The 26856-nt window shown below is 38.8% G+C and overlaps 1 protein-coding gene across 1 annotated transcript in view; it reads right to left on the reverse strand.

Annotated features, from left to right (window-relative positions):
- Positions 1-887: 887 nt before the first annotated feature.
- LOC143856995 (acyl-CoA hydrolase 2-like) overlaps positions 888-26856 on the reverse strand; it is a 76854-nt gene continuing 50885 nt past the window's right edge. The window contains exons 10-17 of the mRNA XM_077367272.1: positions 22331-22393; positions 22202-22257; positions 21239-21343; positions 21029-21085; positions 20065-20166; positions 1287-1335; positions 1134-1202; positions 888-1052 (exon numbers count right to left, since the gene is read on the reverse strand). Of these exons, the coding sequence (XP_077223387.1) occupies positions 975-1052; positions 1134-1202; positions 1287-1335; positions 20065-20166; positions 21029-21085; positions 21239-21343; positions 22202-22257; positions 22331-22393 (579 nt within the window). The 3' untranslated portion in view covers positions 888-974. The remainder of the gene's footprint in view (positions 1053-1133; positions 1203-1286; positions 1336-20064; positions 20167-21028; positions 21086-21238; positions 21344-22201; positions 22258-22330; positions 22394-26856) is intronic.

A 26856-nucleotide genomic window follows, 5' to 3' on the forward strand; every position in this document is an offset into this window, starting at 1 on the left:
CTTTTCAACAGATTTTGTCTTCTTTCATGAGGTGGCTGCTCTCACATGCAACAGCCCATCCGTGAAATGCCTTCTGCTATGGACGCTAGCAAATCCCAATTGGAAATCCTGAATATTTTCATGAACTATCCGATTTCATAGTAAAATCTCAACCCAAATTCCCAAAAATCGACTATGTAGCGTTTTGGTAGCATTCCTCGGGTATCTTTTGTTAATATATTTCTCCTTGGTATTTATATCTCTAATTCAATGGACCCATTCATCGGGGCAGCCCCATCTTAAACCATCCATTGCCAAAAAAAAAGAAAAAGGAACTACTGTAACACAGACTGTTTTTCTTTCACCCTCGTCTATTATATTTATGACCACTCTTTTTACACTACAAGGAACTACCTCCACATAACAAGATGAATGGTCCAGATCGTATACATGCGCAACTCGATACTTATTCTAGAGATGGCAATTAACAAAAAAAAAGAAATTATGTCAGCACAACCATGATTTAATAATTGCACTAACCCATCTTTTCAAAAAACTTTCACCAGCCAATTAGAAAAGAAAAGGCAAGGTGAGTTAGTGCAATTATTAAAAAATGGTTGTGCTGATATCATTTCCCTAAAAAAAGAGAAGAAATTCCTTAACACCAGCTACCACAGCCTTATTTTTACCTAACTTTTTTCTTTTTCCAGGTAACTATTTCTCATAGAACAATCCCTATCCAATTAAAGATGTGCCCCACTGGAAATCCCAAAATTCTTTACTTGAATAGGCCTATTGAACTATGCTAAGTTCAATATCAGTGATCAATCTACAATGCATAAAGTCCACAAGCCCATAGACTACGTAGAAGCCTTACTTTTCCTATTAAATAAAGGGTTCGATTACAGTTATAACTAACAACTGGGTGACAAAAATAACCACAAACTTGAGACCATTTTCAGAAATAGAATGAAATCCTTGTCTATTAACCAAATTTAGAGTTTTGATTTCGGTTCTGGATTTTGTGTTTTAGCCTTCCTGATTACTCCCTCTTGAGTCAATGATACAATAAGCTGTTCAATCAACATAGAAAAAAAAATTCAGCATCCAAGAATGAACTGAATGCTTCTAATTAGGTGTTGAGTGGTTCATACCTCTCCCTTTCTGTTTAACATGCGGCCAGAGCAGAACCCACGAGCATTACTGGCAGATGGGCTCTCTATCTGTGAACCCAAGCACCAGAAGTTAGAGTCTAAGAAACCATAGATGAGGAATCTCAAGTGTTCAAGATATTATCTGATACATACCACAAATAACAACCATTCATCAGCTTTGAAGGGTCTGTGAAACCACATCCTGAAAAATAAAGTAAAAAGGAGTGGATATATTATTTTCTACACAAGTGTAATCCTGCTAGGAAATATTTTTCCTAGAACATATACGAAAGTGAGGAGTCATCTGTTTTGGCATGCAAGGAGGGATTGTGATGCAACCCTAGGCTTTTATACCAAATTGGTGCAAACCTAGCATTCGTAGTTTACTTTCTGAGAATTTAGGATCATAAAATGGGGTATAGATCATAGTTGCCAGCGCGGGAAGCAAAAGCAAGAAGCGAAGGCTCTTGGGAAGCTGGGAAGCGGGAAGGAAAGCATGAAGGGAAGCGCCGGGGTAAAGTGAAGGGAAGCGAAAGGGGAGTGTGCAATAATTGAAAAAATAACAAAATATGAAAAACAAGTAAATTCCAGTTTCCAACCAACATAAGCAATTTGAATCCAACCATCATAAATGACATGCAACACGTACTTAAAGGATGCTTCTGTTGACAAATGCCTAACTAGATCAAAATTTATTTTAGAGACCAAATGAGATTTTTTTACCAGACTTTTGGGAATTAATAATGTTTGGACATGATAGAATTTATGAATTATTAAAATTGGCAAAATATCATGTCATTTGGAAGTTAAGATTTTGACCCGGCTCGGAATGAGTGAAAAATATCGGATTTTATATTAGAACTGAAAAAGTTGACTTTTTATCCTTTAAGATTTGGGTCTTCAAACTATTTTAATAAATCCTATGGAGGGTAATTCCCTATTTACATGTAAATCTAATGTAAATGGACACTAAAATAGACACTAAAGACATTTACTAATACCCTATGCATGTATTTCCCTGTATTTCCGTTTTCATGAAATTTTGTAATTGATATAATGTTAAGGTCGAGAAATGCACGGGGAAACACACTTCCCAAATTGGGGAAACGGACTACCGAATTTGGGGAAACACACTTCACGATTTGGGGAGACGTGCTTCCCCAATATTGGGAAGAGTGGCATTTCCTTCTTCTAAAACGCGTTTCCAAGAAGCACGCTGCCCACTTTCCAGGGACTTTTCCGGTAACTTTGGTATAGATCAATAACAACAGCAACATATATTCCCAAAACAGGTTAACTCAATTCAACTCAACTGAACTAAGCCTTTGTCCCAAACTAGTTGGGGTCGACTAATGAATCCTTTAGAAAATTTTCATGAAGAAGGTGAAAGTGTCTACCCACTCAAATTGACTAAGTCTAATCCTGACACATTGGGTTCATCTACATAGATAATTTTCTTCTATTCTCTCCTATCCAAGGTCATGTTCTCTGTTATGCTCCTAGCCATCACGTCTTTCCTCACTGTTTCTACCCAAGTTGTTTTCGGTTTGCCCCTTCCTCTTTTTACTCCATCAACTTGGCACGAGTCACTTCTTCTCACTGGAGCATCCAAAGGCCTGCATTGAATATGCCTAAACCATCTAAGTGGTGTTTTCTCATCTTCTCCTCAATTGGTGCTATTTCCACCTTTTTCGGATGTCTTCATTTTTAATTCTATCTAACCTTGTGTGGCGCACATCCATCTAAGCATTCGCATATCCACTACACTCATCTATTGCACATGCTGCTTCTTGGTGGCCAAACATTCTGAGCCGTACATCATGGCTGGCCTCACATCTGTCTTATAAAACTTTCCCTTCAACTTGGTAGGTATTTTGCGGTCGCACATAACTCCTGAAGCATGCTTCCACTTCAATCAACCTGCTCTTATTCTGTGTTAACATCCTCTTCAATCTTTCCTTCCTTATGTAGGGTTGAAACAAGATAGCGAAAGATATCCCTCTTAGGTACCTCCTATCCAGTCATATTTACTACATCCTCGCGCCGCCTCCTTACATTACTAAAGTTGCACTTCATATACTCTATCTGAGTCCCACTCAGTTTAAAACCTTTGGATTCCAAAGTAGTTCTCTGTAACTCTAACTTAGCATTAATTCCTTTTTTGGTTTTGTCAATTAACACTATGTCATCTGCAAATAACATACACCACGGCACCTCATCATGGATACCCTCCGTGAGTTCATCCATAACTAGTGCAAAAAGATAAGGGCTTAGAGCTGATCCTTGGTGCAGCCCTATTGTTTTTGGAAACTCAAACTCAATAGAAGTTCCATCTGTAGTTCTGATACTAGTTACTGCTCAATCGTACATATCCTTAATCACATCAACATATTTAGTAGGCACTCGTTTCCTTTCTAAGGACCCACCACATAACACTCTTAAGAACCCTATCATACGCTTTCTCCAGATCAATGAAAGCCATATGAAGGTCCTTTTTATTTTCTCTAAATCTCTCCATTATCCGCCTAATCAAGAAGATAGCTTCCATAATCAATCGTCCGAGCATGAAGCCAAACTGATTCTCTGACATCTCTTTTCTTAGTCTATGCTCAATTACCCTCTCCCAAAGCTTCATGGTGTGACTGATTAGCTTAATTCCCCGGTATTAGCTTAAACAATGCATAATAATCAAATAGGTTAAACAAAGCATAATTATCAAATTCAACAATGGTATTCATAGAAATTTTAAATTATAGAGTTAATTCATCAAATAGAAATTAATTTAGCCCAATGTCTGTTCAAGTCCACAAAAAAATAACCAGTTTATGGAAAAATAAACAAACCTCAAATAAGGTATCAAAACATCAGATCTATGATGTAAACCTAACTATGACGCAATCAACATTTTAGTTGAGGTAAGAGAATGATGGTGGATGATGTGGTCAAGGTAGGGTGATACGAGTAGGGCTAATTAGGAAAAGTAGAAGTGTAAATCTGATGGAAACGGATTGGGGGTAGGGAATATAGGGGTAAGCTGCTAAAATGAATAGAAAATGTTCCGTAGTTGGGAGTGACGTGTTGGGCTTCGTGCCTTGATCCTCCATTGCAGGTAATGGTTGAGAAGAGAAGAGAGAGAAAGCAAAAGCAAGGGAAAGAAGGGCTTATCTCAACCAAGACAATGAGAGATGAAGGAATAAGGATCAACATCAAGTAAATGGGATCAAGCAAGAGAAAGATAAGGGGGAAAAGGAAAACAGTTCTAAACCTAACCAAAGGGTGAAATGGAAAAGGAAGAAAAATAAATGTAGGATATAAGACGGGAGAAAAAGAGAAGTGATACAGTAAAAAACAAATCCTACATAAAAGAAAAAACAACACATGTCCAATATAGAAAAACCAAATCTAATGACTAAGACTTCTGAATCACATAAGATTGACAAAAGAGTCCATGACCTCACGGCTATCATGGAGACCACCATCCAGTTAAATAATGGGCTTAATATTGAAAGCGAGCAATTGCTACCCTACAAAAATGAGATGATTTATTTCATACAAGTTAGAAATTGGCTTCTCCATATCGTGATGTATTTTATTGTGTCCATGTATATTTAGTTGTATTGAGCTAGCCTATTTCCTTTTATTTCTTTGTTTCCCTACATTTGTATAGTTATTCTCTGTATATAGCAAAGGTGCTCACTCATTTCCCCATACTTTTCACCATAAACTCCTCGTCCATCTCTTATTCTGTCTTCTACTTCTCATTTCTTGCATTGATTCCATCTAGCATCATGGTATTAGAGCTAATACAAAACTAAAGATTTATGTTTCTACTTTGTGTTTATCAAACCAAAGAAGAGAGTTTTGATTTTGTTTGTGAGAAATGCAAGAGATGTTTCTAATATGATCATTATGATCCCTTGAGCATAATCAGCTGATTTGAACTCCATTTCATAGATCTTACAAGGGTTAGTTATAGTTTTCCCCCTTTTTCCAATCTTCCTGGCATATATATGCAATTTCTTGCATATTTCTTGTTTTTAACCAAAAGTTTTGAGGATTTCTAGTTCTTCATCGGTGTAGTCTCTTCAAGCCTCCCTCTATTTTGTTTCAAAGTCCAAGCTACACCTTGAAGATGCGACAAGACAAGATGTGAATGCTTGTTTTTTCTTATTCGTTTTTTAAGTAAACGGATTTTTTGGAGACATTTTTAGCTTGTTTGTTGGGGTGCTCTCTCTCTCTCTCTCTCTCTCTCTCTCTCTCTCTCTCTCTCGGGTTGGCTAATTTCAATTGTCATAATTTTTCCCATATGAGGACAATCTCCTTTGTATTTTTGGCCACCTTTTGTCACCTTTTATAAATAAAAACCTAGATTGTGAACATCATATCTTTCCATATATCTATTGAGCTATTTTTGTGATTATCAGCTATTATCTCTTGTTATACTTGGAAATCAGTTATTTTTTCTTCATTTGAGCTTCGTCATCATCTTTCTGTGCCATTTGTTTTGGTCATGTATCAAGTTCTTTTTTATGGATTCTCCCACTCTAGAATCCTAGAAGTCCCAATAGCTTTTGAGAATAATCCTACCTTCATTAGCGCCACCAAGCTATCTTACACTACTTAGTTTCCATAGTCCAAGGCATTGTTTTGAAAATCTTACGATTTACGAGCCGATTTTACGATTAAAAACAAATCTTATGCATAACGATTTGAACCCCATGATTGAAACTTAATTTGTATGAATCTTACAATTTTCAATTGAATCTTACAATTCGATCGTAAATCCTACGATTCATGCGATTTAACCAAATTAGAGTTTGTATAAAAGAAAATTAACTTTCTTTTGAAATACCTCATTTCCTTTCTACAATACAAGAAGCCTTCGAAATCACTCTAAGTAGAAGGAATAAAACAGAGGACTAGGAGTTCGAACAAATCGAACTAGTCGTGCACAATGCATGTGCTTGAAGGCATTGCTTACATCAAGGTGGGAGATGACTATAATGAGGACAACACCGATAGCTCTAATCTTTTATGACTGATAGTTTTCATTTGATGTTTGAGACTTTGAGAATTGATATCATCTCGTGTCTTTTTTATTTTTAAGATTATTATCCAATATGTATGGGTTTGGATGAGAAATAGATGATTAGTATGTGTCAAGTTTGTTAGAAAACAATTCGTATTACGATATTCAATGACTAATCATGGTAATTTCTATTCGTATTAATGAATTTGGACGAAGAATGAACAATTGGCTATTTTTTTTCTTTAACTTGCTTATAAGCATAGAAAACTTTACAATTTTTTATTATATATATATATATATATATATATATATATATATATATGAATGAATCTTACGATTTACGACCCGATACGATTCGACAACTATTACGATTTACAATTCGATTCCGGTTTTCAAAACATTGGTCCAAGGACATTTGACTATATGCCAAAGGGCGTATGAAGATAGGACTTCTTACCGATGCCACTCCAAGGTCCAAGGATGGAACCACTGAGGCCAACAAGTGGGATGCCAACAACTCCAACATCTTAGGGTGGCTCTTCAATTCTATGAAGCCCTCCACTTATCGCATCTACATGTTTTTTGAGTTGGCATCGAATTATGGAACAAGCTAGCTGCGGTGTTCCTAGTGAACATGATCACGGGATATATCAGCTTTCTCAGTGCATTGCCAGGTCTATGCAGGGGAGATCGGACTGTTGGAAAGTACTATGGTGACTTGGAGCGTATCTGGACTGAGATGAGTCACAATGTGCTTCTCTCATATTTCACATCATAGAATGCGGTTATTTTAGCCAAATGAGAGGAGACAATATTCATACCTTAGTGGACTTCGCCTTGAGTTTGTGTAGACACAAAATTACATTCTCCCCTCCCAACTTATTGCTTCCCACAGCAACATCTATGGCATCCAGTTTGCCATTGAGGCATGTCACTCCAATGCGGTTGCACCCGTGGTTATTCACAAGTCCTCTTCTGATCGTATTAACCTCTCATATTATACGATTTGATGGCCTATCCTTGTCCTCCCAGGTTATATAGTTCCTTTGTTTTCATTTTTTTTTTGAAAGATGACATATTTTCATTGATACTAAAATAATTGCATTGGCGACCAGGAGTCCCACCTGGCAGTACATAGTATCAAAGAAGACTGGGCAGGGCGTACGCTAAGCCAGGAAATCTAAAAAAATATCAACAGCAAAAGTCTGGGCCCTTTTTTCCTGTGCCATTCCGTGGTCGGGCCTTACACCAAGATCAGTACAAGAGAAGCTTTTCCAAACCATGCCCATCCAACTTCCATCACTACAATCATTCCGACTATCTCCATCATCTCCCTCAAACAGCTTCCAACAACCCCATTACTTTTTAGCAGTAACACCACCCCATTATCATTTTAAAGAATCATCTTAACAACGACCAACAGAACTACCGACTTCCCCTCTGAACATCCCTTTTTTTCTTCCTCACTCTACTAATATTAACACTACAGACCAAACCATATCTATTCAATACTTCATTGGAGACAAATGTTTAAAGCCCTCAATACCCCACCAAAAAGTGATAGGACTTACTTTTTAATATGAACATTTTTCCAACTCCAAGAGAAGTTGCTCAATCTCGGATACAACAGACTCCTCGACCGGGATCTTTTCCCCTAAGGTCTTTTTCCGACTTAAGAAGCTCTTCCATCCTCTTAAACCCTGACGCCTTATCTTCTTCCCAACGAAGAAGTCTTTCTTTCTTTTCGTCTTCCAAGAACTTGATGAAGAAAGGGTGCTTGTGCAACGGCGAGTGGGATTCTTTTACATTGTGAGAACCTGTGAGGTTATAGAAGGTCTCTGGTCGATTAGCGACAGCCTCCTTAAACAGTTTCCATTGACTATTCAGAAAGGTTTTAATCTTTTCTCTTGGTGTTGGCAGAACCTTGGAGGCCTAGTCTTCATTGTATTCCAAGGCACGCTTGTGAGGTTATAGAAGGTTCCTTTGTTTTCATGAAACCCAACAAAAACATAATCAAGCTCCATATAATCAAGGTTTAAAATTTTGGTTTCGCTTTCGGCTTCCGAAACTGAAATTTTGGCTGAAATACTGAAATTCAGATTATAAAAAAAAAAAAAATTCATCAATGTGCCAAAATTTCGGCCGGCTAAAATTTCAGTAATTTCAGCCTAACTTTTTTTTAAAAAATTACATTTTCCCAAAATTTCGGTCAAAATTACTGAAATTTCTGAAATTTTGGACTCTGGCCGAAATTTCGGATTTTCGTGGTTTCGGTTTCAGCGCCGAAATTTCAGTATTTCGGCCGAAATTTAAAACCATGCATATAATACGACCCTTCCACCCAAATATCAGGATTGCTCATTTGAAGAAGATGCAAATAAGATCGAGGGAAACCCATGAATGCAAAACCAATTGACAATGCCTCTCCACAGCCCCCTATCCATTGAACAATGGATTAGTTAGTGACTAAAAGAGTTTACATCCTTACACAACATGCGACGATTTTCCATCTGACATCTTTTTTTTAGCACATCTATGGTGAATGGTGCTGACCATTATCCAAATGATCTTCTTACAAAAGCTTTTAGTATTTAGGCCGATGTGAAATCTCCAAATGCACATCCAATGAAAATGACTTACAAGAGAACAGAAGAAATTTCACTCTATAAATATGCCATTGTGATTGGGAGTCCAAATTCTCTGATCCATGCCAGGGGACACATTTTCAAGACAACTCAATAACTCAAGGAGTGTATCAATCTCTTCATCTTTGACAATATGCCAAGTAACCCAGCCGCAGACTACTCTATCCCCCCCCACTATCGGACAACACTCGACACTACAAACCCCGTTCTCACAAGCTAACCTATATACACATAACACAAGGGAAAGATACCAAACCAAAAAATTTATCATACTCGAATTCCCCCTCCCCCCACGTAGCCCCAAAAAAAAAATCCCACACTAAAGTTGGCAAAAGAGAGGAGTCATTTGTAACACTGTTACCGGGGTCTACATCCCACCCTCCGATCGGTGATCCGAGGTCACACGATCCTAAACGTGGTTTGTTTGTGACCAAGATCGCCAAAAAATGGTGACCTGCGGCGACCCCCGAAAAAGAGAGATGCACATAGAGAGAGAGAGAGAGAGGGAAGAAGGTGAGACACGTATACGAATGATCCTTTTAAGAAGACATTGATCAAGAACATACTAATATAGATAATACTATTGTTCGACTGGAGGATTTGAGATGGAGATCACTTGATGATGACGACATAGAAGCTTCAGACGATTATATAGAAAAAGATGATATAACATCATCCATGCATCCTTTGATACTTGTTTCTAGCACAAGACCCGCTCCTCCAAATTCAAGAAGGCCATCAATTCATCGACTGGGACTACAACAAACTTGCATATCTAGCTTTGCAAGAGGGAACACTTCGATGGACATGGGAAAGAGAGCTACACAATAGTTTATTAGTTTGATCATTTGTCATATATTTAATTTAGAATTGGGTAGTTGTTTTCTGTTTGCTTTTAGTTAGGATTGACAATGCAATATATGTTGGTACTTTTAGTAATATTTGAAGATCTTTAAACTTTATATATTTCGGGTTGGATTGGAACTGGAATTTTCATTTTGAGTAAATATGAATAACATGCATGAGATTTTTATTTTGTTTATTAAATGTATGTAGTATGGACCAAGGTTTTAAATGTCGGTTTTGGTGTTGGTTTTGGCCATGACCGAAATATTTCAGTTTCGGTGGAAATTTTGGTTGAAATCTTGTAAAAAAAAACATAAAATTTTGTTTTTATAAAATTTTCACTAATGTCTCAAATTTTAGTTGAAAATTTTCAAATTTTTATGGACAATTCTAAAATTTTGGTGGAAATTTTGTAAAAAGGGTAAAAAGAAAATGTTACTCTAAATTTCAGCAAAATTTTGAGGAAAAATTGTAAAATGGAAATTCTATGTTTTCATTTCGGCCGTACTCGAAATCAGAAATGTCGGTGATTTCGTTTCGGTTTCAGCTATGGACTATTGAATGATATTCTGGTAAAAAGGAATGCTAAACTCAAGGGCACCCTTACAGAAATTGGAGAAAAGGGCACCCCCATTGGTTGCAACATCACAAAGTGCAATAGATGCTCTTTCACTTTTACATATTATAAATGCACTTTATGAAGTTGCATGGGGCGCCCTTTCCTCCAATATATCCAGGGGCACCCTTCAGTCTAGCAATACTCCTTGTAAAAATATAAAAAATTATATATATATATATATATATATGGGATTTGCTAGGGTCCATCGCAAAAGGCATTTCGCCACTGGAGGCACTATTCACGGTATTGTTCACGGGTACTATTCACGATAATGTTCACGGCACTATTCACGGGTACTGTTCACGGGTACTATTCACAGGTACTGTTCACGGGCACTATTCACAGTGAGAGAGAGAGAGAGAGAGAGAGAGAGAGGTGGAGGCGAGGCGAGGCGAGGCGATGGTGGATAGCGGAGGCGTTCGTTCACGGTCCCTGGGGCATCGTAATACTAGGGCTCTGATACCATGTTAGAGTCAGAGAATAAGAATGAAAGAATTGGAGACTTGCTTCCCCTCAGTATGATATTTATATTACAAAGACAAGTACAATGACTATATTGCCCTCAGGCTTATTACATATATCTAACATATATATATAGTTATTTCTTTTGTCTGTAATGTTAATATTATATATATAAGAATTTATATATATATATATATATATATATATATATATATATATATATATATATATATATGAGAAAATGAAGTATGTGCAGTTGCACAGATAAGCTATCTGTGCATGGGTATAAAAATCAGCCCTATTGGTTAATTTTTTGGGGGGTCCAAAGCATTCATTTGGAAGGCCCTTCCATGGATAGGGTGTGTAACAAAAATCAGCCCTATAGGATCATCCTAACCCAATCAAAGATGGAGGGGAAAATGGACATACACAGGTACACACCCTATCCATGGAAAGGCCTTCCAAATGAATGCTTTGGATCCCCCAAAAAATGTGGCCCCCCTATGCTGCACAGATAGCTTATCTGTGCAGCTGCACATACCCCTCTCTCTCTCTCTCTCTCTCTCTCTCTCTCTCTCTCTCTCTATATATATATATATATATATATATATATATATATATATATATGAGGAAAGTGAAGCTACACCACCGGTGTAGCTAACTTAGCTACACCGCCGGCTTAAAATACAATGGGCCCACATTGTTTTGGTGATCCAAAGAATTCATTTGATTGGCCCTCACATAGATAGGGTGTCCACCAAAAATCAGCTCCATAGGATCATCCCAACCCTTCAAACTGTGGAGGCAAAAATGGACAAATTTGTGAAGGTTTTTACACGTCCATTTTTGCCTCCACAAATCGTAGGGTTGGGATGATCCTATGGAGCTGATTTTTGGTGGACACCCTATCTATGTGAGGGCCAATCAAATGAATTCTTTGGATCACCAAAACAATGTGGGCCCATTGTATTTTAAGCCGGCAGTGTAGCTAAGTTAGCTACACCGGTGGTGTAGCTTCACTTTCCTCATATATATATATATATATATATATATATATATATATATATAGAGAAAAGAGTTCTTACTCCCTAGAGTAGATAACTTATCTACTCCCTAGGCTTAAAATACAGTAGGGGCCACATTGTTTGGGTGATGCAAACAATTCATTTGATGGGCCCTCACATAGATAGGGTGTGCCCAAAAAATCAGCTCCATATGATCATCCCAACTGTTTGAACTGTGGAGGCAAAAACTGGACATTATATATATATATATATATATATATATAGAGAGAGAGAGAGAGAGAACTGTTGGTGAGCTTAAGTGCACCATTTTTTTGGTGTGCTTAAGTTGTTATAACGCCTCCCATTGGTGCGCTTAAGCGGGACCCAAACATTTAAACGAATGGGAGGCGTTATAACAACTTAAGCGCACCCAAAAAATGGTGAGCTTAAGCGCACCAACAGTTTTCTCATTAGATATATATATATATACACACTAGTAAAAGACCCCGTGCGATGCATGGGCCGACAAAGAACTGTACGGACCACATCATAGGTTGATCCAAACCGTCCATGTGATGGAACACAACATCAATACGGTGTGCCCGTAAAATCATTTCCATAGGCTGATCCTAGCCCTCCAATCTATAGAGGCTTCCATAATCTGTTGTTCCTCTTCAGGTGCCCGGAATTCATAAATATGTTTACAGGTGTCCGGAATTCATAATATCCTCAAAAAATTCATAAGGCAAAGTAGTTTTTTCGTAATTGTCATATATCGATACCTCATCGTTGTAGTTTTTCCCGTAATTGTCATATACAGGTACCTATTTCGGTACTTTTTCAGTAATTTTGCGACTTTCAAGCACTCTTTCCGTAATTTCCCTCCAAAACTTTAGTACGTAGTGATTATTATTGTCTTTGTCCACTTTTTTTATTCAAAAAACATAAAGAAGGGGGTTAGGATTGAAATTATGTGGCTTTAATGGGTGCCTTTGTTACAAAGCAGAAAGGAGGGGGTAGGATTGAAAATATGTGGGTTGAATGGGTGCCTTTGTTAAAAAAAGTCAAAAAAAGTGATGTGTAATTCTATTAGAATTTTGGGAGAAATTCAAATAATTCTCTCCTTTTCTCTTCTGCTATATATATATATATGAGGAATAAGATTGTGCGGTCGACCGCACCTAAGCTTAGGTGCGGTCGAGGGCCCAAACACATAGGTCCCACATTTTTTGTGCTGATCAAAACCATTCATTTGCAAGGCCCCATCATAGATAGGGCGTGTACAAAAAATCAGGTCCATTGGATCATCCTAACCCCTCCAAAAATGAAGGGCAAAAATGGGCAGATTTGTGGCAAACGGTGTCTGTCCATTTTGACCTCCACAAATGGATGGGTTAGGATGATCCTAAGGAGCTGATTTTTTGTACATACCCCATCTATGTAAGGGCCTTTCAAATGAATGCTTTGGGTCATCCTAACAAAGTGGGCCTGCATGAGTTTGGGGCCCTCGACCGCACCTAAGCTTGGTGCAGTCGACCGCACAAATCATTTTTCTCATATATATATATATATATATAGGTGAAAGGTGGGGGCATGGAGTTTTAACCATGGTTTTAAATTTTCACTGAAACCATCCCGAAATGACCAAAATGTTTCTGTTTCCATCCTAACGAAACATACTGAAACCAAAACCATAAGTATATTAGTGGTATACCATATCAATATGTGTTACATTATTATATTTATATGAATAACATGTGAACTATATAGTATGGACTGAATTATCAGACATGCACGACAATTCATGTAACCAAGTTGCTAAACATTGTGGATGGTTGTTTTGCTTATGTGATAGTTTCCAAGTGTGTATTTGTTATATATATATATATATATATATATATATATATATATATATATATATATATATATATATATATATCGGTGAAAGGTGGGGGCATGGAGTTTTAACCATGGTTTTAAATTTTCACTGAAACCATCCCGAAACGACCAAAATGTTTCTGTTTCCATCCTAACGAAACATACTGAAACCAAAACCATAAGTATATTAGTGGTTTCCCATATTGTTACGACAGAGTTTAGAGAGAAAAAATGAAATGAGTTAGGGTTCTCTCCCCCTTACTCATCTATATATTAAAGCAAAGGATGTACAAAGTCCCATAGGCGAGTTACATATTCCAACACTCCCCCTCAAGCTGGAATGTAGATATCATACATTCCCAGCTTGTTACATATATCACTCAATTTGGATTTATTCAAGGACTTTGTAAACATATCAGCTAATTGGTCCCCTGACTGAGTAAACACAGTACAGATTTCTCCTTTCTGGATTCTGTGGCGGATAAAATGGCAATCCACTTCAATATGCTTGGTGCGCTCATGGAAAACTGGATTGTTAGCAATGTATATAGCAGCTTTGTTATTACAGTAAAGCTGCGAAGGTGAAGATGGAATGAACCCAATCTCAGAAAGAAGTGAGCGTAGCCAAATAAGTTCGGTGCTCGTCTGTGCCATTGCCCTGTATTCAGCCTCTGCACTGGACTTAGCTATAACATCTTGCTTCTTACTTTTCCACGAAACGAGATTACCCCCTACATATGTGCAATACCCAGTGGAAGATCGCCTATCTGTTGGGAATCCAGCCCAATCTGCATTAGAGAATCCTTCAACTTTCAAATGACCATGCCTCTTGAACATCAATCCCTCACCTGGAGCCCCTTTCAAATACTTGAGAATCTGGACTACTGCAGCCCATTGAGAAGTACGTGAAGAGCTCATATACTGACTGACGACTCCAAAAACATATGAAATGTCTGGTCGGGTAACTGTCAGATAGATAAGCTTACCAACCAGCCTTCGATATCTACGAGGATCCTCTAACAATTCTCCTTCTTCTGGGACAAGTTTCACATTAGGATCCATAGAAGCAGAAGCTGGTTTAACTCCAAGATTACCTGTCTCTTTAAGCAAGTCCAAGACATACTTTCTCTGTGATAGGAAAAGACCTCTAGAAGAACGAGAAACCTCTATCCCCAAGAAATACCTGAGCTGCCCCAAATCCTTAGTAGAAAACTACTTTTGTATAAACGTTGTATACCTTGTGAATTGCTCCCTGCAATGATTATATCATCAACATACATTATCAACAGAATACACCCAGCTGAAGAGTGATGACTGAAAACTGAGTGATCCACTGCACATCGTTTCATGCCAAAGCGCATAACTGCCTCACTGAATCTCCCAAACCACGCACGTGGAGATTGTTTGAGGCAATAAAGTGACTTGCGTAGGCGACAGACGTAGGAGGATGTCTCCCCCTGACCAACAAACCCAGGTGGTTGCTCCATATATACCTCCTCAGTCAGATCGTCATGGAGGAAGGCATTCTTAACGTCCAATTGATGAAGAGGCCAGCTATGATTAACAGCAAGAGAGAGGATGACACGGACAGGTGGAATCTTGGCCACGGGGCTAAAGGTCTCAGTATAGTCAATACCAAAAGTCTGTGTATACCCTTCGCGACTAACCGTGACTTTAAGCACTCGACAGTACCATCAGGGAGATACTTGATAGAGAAAACCCAGCGACAACCAACAAGACGAGCACCAGGAGGTAAAGGAACTAGATCCCATGTGTCATTACTATGTAGAGCTCCCATTTCAAGGTTCATCGCATCACGCCAGCCAGGATATTCAAGTGCCTCAGCCACAGACTGCGGTAAAGACATAGAAGACAAAGAGGAAACAAAGCTGTGGAAGGAAGGGGTTAGCTTATCATAAGAAACGAAATTCGAAATAGGGTGTGCAGTAGAGCGGGAACGCGTACGAGACGCAATAGGAGAATCAGAAACAATTGGAGAACCAGAAACAATAGTTAATGGAGGAAGAGACGATACCTGAGTTTCTGGGAGAGGGATCACCGGCTCAGAGGATGATTGTGTGAGTGGAGGTAAGACAGACTTATCGTTTGTCTGATGTCGTTGATACTGCTTTGTAGTTTTTGGTGGGACTGGCTTCTCCAACGGTGCAGAAGAAGGTGAAGCGATAGGGAGTGGCTGCACAGAAACAGGTGTCACGGTAGGGAGTGGCTGCACAGAAACAGGTGTCACGAAACAGAAGGAAGTAGATTTGGTAAGGAAAGAGATACCTCGGAATCGAAAGAGGATGAGGAAGGTTAGAAAGCCTCAAACTCGAAGAACGTGACATCGGCTGAGATAAACCAGCGACGCAAACGAGGGATATAGCAACGATAGCCTTTCTACATACGGGGGTATCCCAGAAAGACACAACGCTCAGACCGGGGGTCAAGTTTGTCGTGCCCAGGTCCAAGGTGATGGACAAAGCAAACACAACCAAAGACACGAGGCGTGAGAGGAAATGGTTCACCATTAGGCATTAAAACCTCGAAGGACGACGCACCCTTCAATACAGATGAAGAGAGGCGATTAGCTAAGAAACACGCTGTGAGGAGGGCATCACTCCAATAGACCTTAGGAACACTCATCTGAAAGAGAAGAGTACGACCTACTTCAAGTAAATAGCGAAGCTTCCTCTCAGCGATGCCATTTTGTTGAGGTGTACGCACAGGAAGACTGATGAAGAATCCCATGATGGGAGAGATATGATTGAAAGCCATTTGTTTCAGAAAAATATTCTCTAGCATTATCTGTACGACGACATTTAATATTTGAATTATATTGATTTCTAATCTCGGAATGAAATGTGCGAAAAACATCAAACACCTCAGAACGATTTTTCAATAAATATAACCAGGTCATGCGAGAGAAGTCATCAATAAACACAATAAAATAATGAAATCCAGAACTAGACGCGACCCTAGAGGGTCCCCATACATCATAATGGACTAACTCAAACGGACTAGACACCCTACTGACGACCCGGAAAGGAAATGACACTCGATGGTGTTTCCCGAGTTCACATGACTCGCACTGAAAAGTAGAAAAAGGGCCTGGAACAAGATGAGTCTGCTGCAGCCGCTGAATGGAAGGATGCCCCAGACGACAATGCCACTGAAATGTATCCACAGAATTGTGTAAGATAGGAGGCGGCCGGCAGTCAAGACGATAGAGTCCATCTACCTCACGACCCGTTCCAATCGTCCTCCCAGTCGAGAGATCCTGAAACAAGCAATACGATGGGAAAAATAAGACAGAGCAATTAAGAGATTGAGTAATCTGACTAACGGAAAGTAAGCTAAAAGATGATTTTGGAACACATAAAACAGAAGATAAGGTTAGTGTAGGATGAGTTGAGGTATGACCAACACCAGCGATGGGAGTAGTGGACCCATCAGCAAGGGTGATAGATTGTGAGGAAGACGAAAAAGAACGAAATGACTGAAGCTGAGAGGAGTTACCGGTCATATGGTTTGATGCGCCAAAGTCAATGATCGTCATATGGTTTGATGCGCCAGAGTCAATGATCCATGACCCTGAGCTAGAAAGAAGGGTAGTGGGTGAACTACCTGGATGGGCGAAACTTGCAGAGGAATGACGAGAACCGAGGCAAAGTCGTTGGAACTCCTCATAATCAGCACGGGATTAGGTATATGTAGGATCCGCTGGGGCTGGAACAGACGCTGAGGGAGCGGAATCCAAAACAGAACCAGTAATAGCTCCCATGTGCGCCGACCGTGGCGGACGAAGCTCGGGATGTAGGGTATAGCAATGGTCAATATAATGTCCCTCTCGCTGACAGTGAGTGCAAAAGGAACGGCCACGGCCACCACCAGAACGACCACCACCACGGCCAGCACGACCACCACCAGAGGAGGCCCCACCATGAGGCGGACGAGTACTGCCATCATAGGTCACGAGAGCTGAGCCATCAACATGAACAGATATCACTGGATCACCGGGAGAGCACTGTTGAACTCGGGAGTATACCTCAGTAAGGGAAGGAATATCACCAGATCCGATAATCTGCTAACGAAGGTGCGTGTACTCTGGACCCAAACTCTCAATGTACTACACAACACGGATCTGATCTCTCTGACGGGCAGCCTCCTTGAGATCTGTGGTAAGCGGCATGTAAACATCAAGCTGCTGGCATAGACCAACAAACTGGCTATAATGGGTGGCAAGAGGTAGACCACCACGGCAGATACGACTGATGTTTGCCACGCCAGAGTAAAGAAGAGTAACCTGATCCCAGATTCGTTTCGCAGTAGGAAGAAGCATCAATGGCCCAGAGACGTGAGGGGCCATACTCTGCCATAGAAGAGTACAAACAAGAGCATCCTCATGTTCCCATCGATCAAAGGTGGGATCAGTCGTAGGAGGAGGATCACGACGAATAACGTGGGCTTTGCCACAGGCAATAAAATACTTCTCGACGGCCGCTTTCCAAGTAATGTAGTTTGCCCCGTCCAACTTAACAGTAGTAATATGGGGGAATGATCCATCCATAGAGAGAGGTGACGACGAAGAAGATGCCAAAGGGGGTGTCTGACGAACAATAGGAGTCACTCCTGAGGAGGGATTCTCAATCACTTCCTCCATAACAACAAACCAGAAAGAAACAGACAACCCAAACACAGGCGAAGAAGAGTAGATAACTGAATAGGAGGGCAAACTAGGGCAAGCCAAGAAAGCTAGACGCGGCTCCAAGGATGATGGTCATCGGCGAAACGTGAAACGACTGAAGCCATGAGGCACAAAGAGGAGCCGCGAAGACAAACAAGAAATCAAGAAAATAGAAGATGAAGATCTATCACATAGAAAGAGGGTGAAAGTGGTTTAGGGTTCACAGATAAATGAAATAAAGAGGGGGAAAATTTATTTCGGGTATATATATATATATAGGGTGAGGGGGGGTCGCGGAGGACTGGAAATGGAAGGGGCGGTCGCGGTGGCGAGAGGAGGGTGGGTGGGGAGGTGCGGTGGGCGCGAGTGTGTAGAGGGGGGGGAGGGGTTGGCTGCGGGCAGGGGGCTGCCGGGGGGGAGCAGGGGGGGCAACTAGAGAAGAAGAAGATGAAGAAGAAGAAAAGGCAAAGGTTTTGGGTTTTGGGTGTTGGGTTAAAGTAAGGGTTTTGGGTTTCACAAGAGAAGCAAGGGAGAAGGAGATGGAGAATAATGGAAGAAGGGTTTAGAGTTAGGGTTAAGTGAGGGAGATGGAGAAGATGAAGGTTAGTGGAGAACCTTAGGGATCAGAAAACCCTAAGGCTTTGATACCATGTTACGAGAGAGTTTAGAGAGAAAAAATGAAATGAGTTAGGGTTCTCTCCCCCTTACTCATATCTTTATATTAAAGCAAAGGATGTACAAAGTCCTAAATGCCCTTAGGCAGGTTACATATTCCAACACATATCAATATGTGTTACATTATTATATTTATATGAATAACATGTGAACTGTATAGTATGGACTGAATTATCAGACATGCACGACAACTCATGTAACCAAGTGTTTGAAATTGCTAAACATTGTGGATGGTTGTTTTGCTTATGTGATAGTTTCCAAGTGTGTATTTGTGCATAGACTAGCATTTCTTGAAGTTTGATCTTGAAATTCTACAATTTGCATTTGTATATATACGTTTCTGTGATTTTACAGGATTTCCACCGAAATTTTCAACCTAAATCATAACATTTCCATTTTTGTGGCGACCCAAACCAAAATTTAAAACCTTGGTTTAAACTTGGGGAATATATTTGAAACTTGTAAGGTTTTCGAAGCTCGTAGTGGAGTGAAGAATTGGTGAGTTTCTTTTTAATATTAATTTGATTTCAAAATAAGTATTGTTTATCTATTGATCTCCTTCTCTTTCTTTGGTATTGACAATCTCCAACAATTAGTTTTCCTTTGTTTGCATCAATCAAGAAACATCTTGTTCTTGCTAATCGCATAATAAGAATTGAAAACATTAAAGAAAGATTGGAAGACTAAAAGTAGCAGAATGCGCATGATAGTTTTTGCTTAACTCCCAGCATGCATGGGCTCACTTGAAAATTAAAGTATAAAGAAAAAAATGACCATTTTTTAATGAACTTTCAAGACCATCTCAGCATCACCAATAATACAAAATTACAAATGAGATGCATAATCTATTTTAGAAGTAGATCTTCCTGGAGCTGAGTTAGTACACACACACACATATACACATGAACACACATTGTTACATCTCCCTTAAATTATTGAATATAATCCACAAGCAGATGAAAAATAGACTCATTCAACTGAAAATGTACAGTAATATACTATTCAAAATCTACATGTTGATGTTCTCTCCAGATTAGCTTATATAGAACTTATTGTTTACTTCAAGGAGATTAAGGAATTGAGACATACGAGTGATCAAGACTGAGTGATGCTGTCTTCAAACCCATTTTACGGTGAGGATTCAGGCTTACTCCTCCGAATATAAGATCGGAAGCATATGCCACCACACATCTCTTGCAAAGCCATTCGGGAAAATCAGGCTCATTAAAAGTTGTGAATAATGAAATGTGTCATTATCATCCAATAAGAGAAATGGAAATATAAGAACCAAATAATAATTTATATCATTTTCACCCGTATGATTTTTCCATTGTGCCCTTGTAATTGGCACCTCAAAACACATTAACAAATGCTTTTTTTTAAAACATGCTATTTTAATTTTTGTCTTGTGATAAAACTGAAACAAAAAATAAAAGCATAGACCATTCTTCTTTTATGTTTCAGGAAACAATCAAACTATAATTAAAGGTTTTACCTAGCCATTTATTTCTGTTGATTGTTCTAATTCATGCCACAAAATTCACTTGTATCGTTCCAAGGATGCAGTTTTCTTACCAATTCCAACCTTTTAATTTACAAAGTTTTAATCACTAATCACTGAATCCCCTGGGCTTACCCGATGCGGGTGGTTTACAGGCTATTGCACACATCTGTAGGGACTAGTCCCACCCTAAAAATTGCAGTGGGGACACCCTATGTCACCCAAAAAAAAAAATTTATAATCAATGCTTCATTTAAGAAAACTAGATGTCATGCATGGCACCTGTGTCATGTCACTACAATTGTAACCAGTGGTCCAACTGAAATGTAACCATGCAAACAATCACACTTATAAAACTTGAAAATCAAAGGAAAATAAGATCACTGGTTTAAAAGTCCCACTTCAACAAATCTAAATTTGAATGGGTGCAGAACGAAGCAAAAAATAAAAGTACAAATGGCCCATTATAAAATACCAAATCCACATAACAAGCATTCACGCAAGTGAAAAAATAATATACGAATTTGAAAATAAATGAAGCTAGCAACTTACCTATGCAAAGCTGGGTCATCTGAAAGCCTTCCTCTAGCTCTAAACCAGTACTTCATACTGCAAACAAAATAAAAATAAAAAATTGATTATCACTAAAAGGAAACACAGTGTATGTGAAAAGAGTCTCCAAGCTCCCACGAAGGGTCACTATTGAGAAATAAATAAAGAATACATTCAAGGGAACAAAGAACACAAGGAAGTATATCTAACCTTGGATGAGAATTATATCGTCTCACAGAGTTGCCTTGATCACAAAACCTTATTTCTATAGGCCACGGTATAAATTTTGCTCTAGCCACCCTCTTCCGATAATCCCTGTGTTGCTATCCAATTGTTAGGCCTCATTATAATCACAACAAACTGGAACATAGAAGTATATTTGGCAGTTCAATATGTGAATGTGATCAAGATAATAACACCTTATTTAGAACCAGTAAAACATGGTGAACGAGTACAAGATACTTCTCGGAGGAGATAGTCTATCCAAAATATACACATAATTATGTCAAAAGGCAACGGATATAAAACATGCCATGCAAGAAAGCCCCACATATGCTCCATCATGACCAAAAATTTATTCAAATTTTCATACTCAGACTGCCAGTAGTCTAGAATGTAAATCAACCAAAAAGGATTAGTGAGTTTCAGAGGATAGTGCATTGTGAGCATATCCTAAACAGACTATCCATAGGACCTCTAATCCTATAGCAAACCTATATTTCATTGTGGAATTTATTAGTTTTCTGAAGCTATGTAACCTGATCTGAAGCCTGTATATCCAAGAACTTTAAGAGCCTATCCGGACTGAGACAACCTTTGTAAAGTGTAGTTTAAAAACAAACAAAAACACCTCAGTAGAAACTTAAATTCCATATATAGCTTATTTATTTGGTTATGTTTATTTATGAATATTATATAATATTGTCAAGTCATAGATGGCGGGAGCCTCATGCACAAGGCAGCCCTTTTTATTGTCAAGTCATTGATGAATGATGTGTCATGCAGTATATTTAGAAACTGTAAAAATAAGGAGACGAAGATTAAGTGGGGAACACCTTGCACAATGAACAGAAAAATAGGCAAGAAAAAACTATTACACTGATTACCATTCAAAATAAAACTGGATCAAAGCAGTATAGGAACTACCAAAAGGATTCAGTGTATGAGTCCTACATGGGAAGGCGCGGATCAGTAAGGCGTCTCTCCCGCAGCTCTTCCAATGATAGAAGCTGTGACGGAAAAATTGGATTTCACCAAACAGATGGACTTTCAAATAAATAAATATAAGTGAACTTCATTTACCATCTCCGGCGCAGGCACTTGAGGCATCTCAACTTCCTGGTGTTCAAACCCAGCTTCTTCCTTCTGTAAAATAGATAAAACCAAAATTGATGCATATATTAAACATGCAAGAAATCATGCAATGGTATTTCCCATTACTGTAAGAAAAAATAGGATATGCCAGTCTATCATCAAATTTATAATATTTAGATATGAAAAAATGGCCCAATGGTAAAGTCCTTCCATGAATTATTGCAAACCATGACTTAAATGCTAAATATATAGTTTGATCCACAGTTACTAGGTTGGAAAACGAATATGGGGCACGAAATGTGACATAGAAACAAGAAAGGCTGGGAAAAATAGAAGAGAAACAAGAAATGGAGAAACGGGAAAAATCATACGAGAAAAACATTGAGAATCATCTTACAAAACGGCTTAGAAATGTTTTAGAAATGATAGAGAAACATCAAGGGAAACACATGATAAATAAGGGGAAAAAAGAAATTCGTGTTTGCAAGTCTGTGTTTGCAAGTCTGGAATTTCTTAATTTCAAATTTCTACGCGCTTTTACCCATACATACATGCAATTATAATCTTTTTCTTAGTTTTCATTAAAATTACAGGCATACATACATGATTTAATTATGTTTTTTGAAATCCCAATAGGCAACACAAGAGGGGGGGTGAATTGGATTATTAAAATTTTTGCCCTAATTATGTATAATGTTAAAACCAATTTTAACAATTAGCAATTATAAATTTAATTAGGCTTTTGAAAAGCATTCCAAGTTTAAATCTAAAACTTTTTCAATTAATCATAAACGTAAATGAGGGTTAGAATTTACCAAACACCCAAATGAGGATAGAAGAAGAGCAAGGAGACCACACAATGATTTATAGTGGTTCGGTCACAAACAGACGTACTCCACTACCCAAGTACTTGGTCTTTCCTTAGGATTTTCCTTCACTATGATAGATCTCTTTAAACGACGAGTCCCAAGCTTTACAATGTACACCGCCTCCAAGGGAACAAACCCTCTTTGCAAAACGCTTCCAAGGAACAATCCCTCTTTGCAAAACCGCCTCCAAGGAAATCACTCATCTTCGCAAACCGCCTCAAAGGTAGTGATCCCTCTTCGCAAAAGCCTCAAAGGGAGAAGCTTCTCTTCGCGCCGAATTCACCTTTGTTGTTAGGCAGAATCGTAGACCCCGATTACAATGAGAATGGAAGAAAATAAAGCTCACTTAATGCCTCTTGATAGGCTAATACAAACACTCAAAAGCTCACACTCTCTCCAAAAGATTACACCAATAAAAGCCCTACGGATATCCTCTTGTTGAATGTAAATGTACAAATCAAAGTGTGAAGAGGAGAAAACTAAAAAACCTTAGATTTGCAAGTTTAGGCTCAAAGGATTTGAAAATGATTTGCCAAAAGGTTGATTAGATGGTCTAGGATAGGGTTTAAATAGCCCATGGAAAGATATGACCGTTTGGGGAGTAAAACTGTAAAAACTGGGTTGAAAAAGTCAACCTGCGCAAGCCCCAACGGCTCTTTTTCCAGGCAGCGGCGGTCGACCGAGGCACGGCGGTCGCCCGCCCTTATCAAGCTCTTTATATAAATTTCAAATTTCAGACCGGCCCATGGCGGTCGTCCAGCGAGGGCTACCTGGACTTTTATATTTTTGTCCAGTTACCTATCCGCGGCCGCTCGGCATTATGGTGGTCGACCGGCCCGACCATGATGGAGTGTTTCTGGATTTCCAGGAACACCTCCGCGGTCGCCCAGGAAGCCCCGGTCGACCGACCTGCTATGTTTCAACAAGTGCTAGATTTCCAGCCACCTTGTCGCGGTCGCCTGGGAAACCCCGGTCGACCGGCCCTATTTGAAAATCCTTTTCAACTTATAAAAATCCAAGGTCTTGGGCCATGGTCTTTGGGCTTTTGTCCAAGGTTTTCAAATACATTTTGGGGAGTGATGATGGTTTCTAAAGACATCAAATTTGTTTTACGAAACCATTTTGAAAACCTTTGAAAGTGCAAATACATTTAAAATAAGAAGACTCCAATACAATCTAAAAGTGTAAACCTTGAGTCTTCTTGATGTCTTGGCTCCTCCACACTTTCTTGGACATCTTCAACTTGTGAATGAACTCTTCAACTTGCTTTGGATCTTGTGACTTCCTCCATTCTTCAAATCATGTTGAGAGGTACATGAGGTGGTCACCAATGCTGGTTCAACTCCAAGCTTCCATTAGCACTTTGCTCGGCATGTTTGTGGGAACTTTTACTTGAGCTCTTTCACTTGAACATCTTCCGAGGATGATGTCTCCCATGTGTGTACAAGCTCTTTGGTTCCTTTATGCATGTTGATCCGCAAGCCATGTGTTGAGTTGTGTAATAGCGATATGACCTGTCAGGTTCCTGTCTAAGGCACAACACTACAAAGCAACACATTAGTCCATAAAGACTAATCAATTTGGGTTTACTAGCATCAAAACAAGAAGGTAAAGGTGAATGTTTGAACCCTTGAGCTTACATTTTTTTATCTGCATGGATTCACATTCGCGTGTCAGGATCCGACACGGATTCGAGGTGTCGGATTCGGCAAACCTAAAAAATAAGACTCAAGGATTCGGTAATTTTTACTAAATAAAATAAAATTTTAAAAATTAAAAATTGATATATATATATATATATATATATATATATATATATATATATATTTGTGTGTATGGGCGCGCTTGTAAAGGGTCGAGGCATTTTAATTAAGAGAGTCGAAGGAGGAAGGGGTTGATGTTTGAGGGTGGAGGGTTGAGGCGCTAGGGTTTTTATTAAAACAATACAGAATGTGCTTTTATATAAAAAAAAATTTAGCAGAAAACATGCTCAAGGGGAAATATACAGGATTCGCATTTTAAAACATACAGTGATGTGTTGGATTCGCCCGAAAATACAGGATTCATGCAAGACACGTCTACGTCAAGAATCCGGGTGTGTCCCATGTGAATCCATGTCTGATTCGCGTGTGGAGACTTGTCGACACGGATTCGGCATCAGGGGGCAAAGAATCCATGCAATGTTTTATATATATATATATATATATATATATAGAGAGAGAGAGAGAGAGAGGAATGATAGATACAAGGGAGCCCTTGCATAAAGGGCCAAAAAAGGGCTCTTGATTGAATCCACATCATCAAATGTAACTGATTTTACCTTTTCAATCGATTTTAAAATGTAACTGAAAATGACGTGGATCCAATGAAGAGCCCTTTTGCGGCTCTTTATGCAAGGGCTCCCTTGTATCTATCATTGCTCATATATATTGTTATTTAGCATACATTTTTACTCATTTCTAGTTTTTTATATTATATATACTCTATCGTTTTTCTTTTTAATATGTACTCCACAATTTTTTAGTGTGATTCCTGCAAAATGTTTTACATATGTTTTCTACGCATTTCTCATACGTTTCATACAAGTTTAACATATTTTCACACAAGTTTCCCGTATGTTTCCCACATGTTTCCCATATTTTTTCCATGTGTTTAGAAAACATTTCCCCAACTTTTTCACATTTCGGAAATGGGGAAACGCATTTCCCACCCGCAAAAGTCATTTGCGGCAACTATAGTTTGATCAAAGAGAGCACCATAGGGAGCTTAATGAATTATGGCAAATCAAGGCTTAATTGTTGGAGATATATTTTAATCTGCATGCTTCCATAGACAAAGCCTCTAGCTACTCAATAGGGAATGTAAGGTTTTGTGGAGATCTTAATGTTCATCTTACGCATTGCTAGAAACTTGGAACTTTCACTGAAACTAAAGGCCCTGCTTGCAACAAACAATATTCATCTAATTTGTAAAGTCCATATAGTCACTATTAAAAAGTATGTAAGGGTAGTTTAGTCATTACTGGTAGTACGAGGGGTATTGTAGTCTTTGTACACATGTTGCCCTAGTTGGGCCTATATATACATCATTTACATGGGAGGACTCCTCAGTGGAGAATCTCACCATCTTCTCCCTCACTCTTCTTCTCCTCTTTCCTTATCCACTTCTAACACTGTATGAGAGCAAAGATCCTGAAAAGAGGAAAGAAAGAAGAGTCTCTCTCTCTCTCTCTCTCTCTCTCTCTCTCTAACTACTACTGTTAATAGTCCTACCCTAACTCACCACACCCACTTGTGAATCCCTAACCCCCCCAACCCTAAATCCATCCCAAAACCCTAAATCTCTCTCCAAAACCGCAAATCCTTCTTCCCCAATCCTAAATCACTAAAAACCCTAACCCGTTCTTGTAAGTCCCTAAACCCAACCTCTTTTGTAAATACCATTTGTAAATCCATCGATCCAAAACACAAAAAGAAAACCCAAAAAGATCCCCTCTTGTATATTCTTTTCCTCCTTTTCCCCCATTCATACCTTCTTTTCTTGTTCCCCACTTGTTTTACATCCATTAATCTCTTTCTTTCTCAATCATTTGTCCATTGTTGGGGTCATTCTAGTTTCCTATTCCCTTTCTTTATGGTTTAAATC

Source organism: Tasmannia lanceolata, unplaced genomic scaffold (assembly GCF_043159265.1).
Source record: "Tasmannia lanceolata isolate RefF3 unplaced genomic scaffold, GAP_Taslan_0.1 ptg000024l, whole genome shotgun sequence".
In the NCBI taxonomy this organism is placed as follows: Eukaryota; Viridiplantae; Streptophyta; class Magnoliopsida; order Canellales; family Winteraceae; genus Tasmannia; species Tasmannia lanceolata.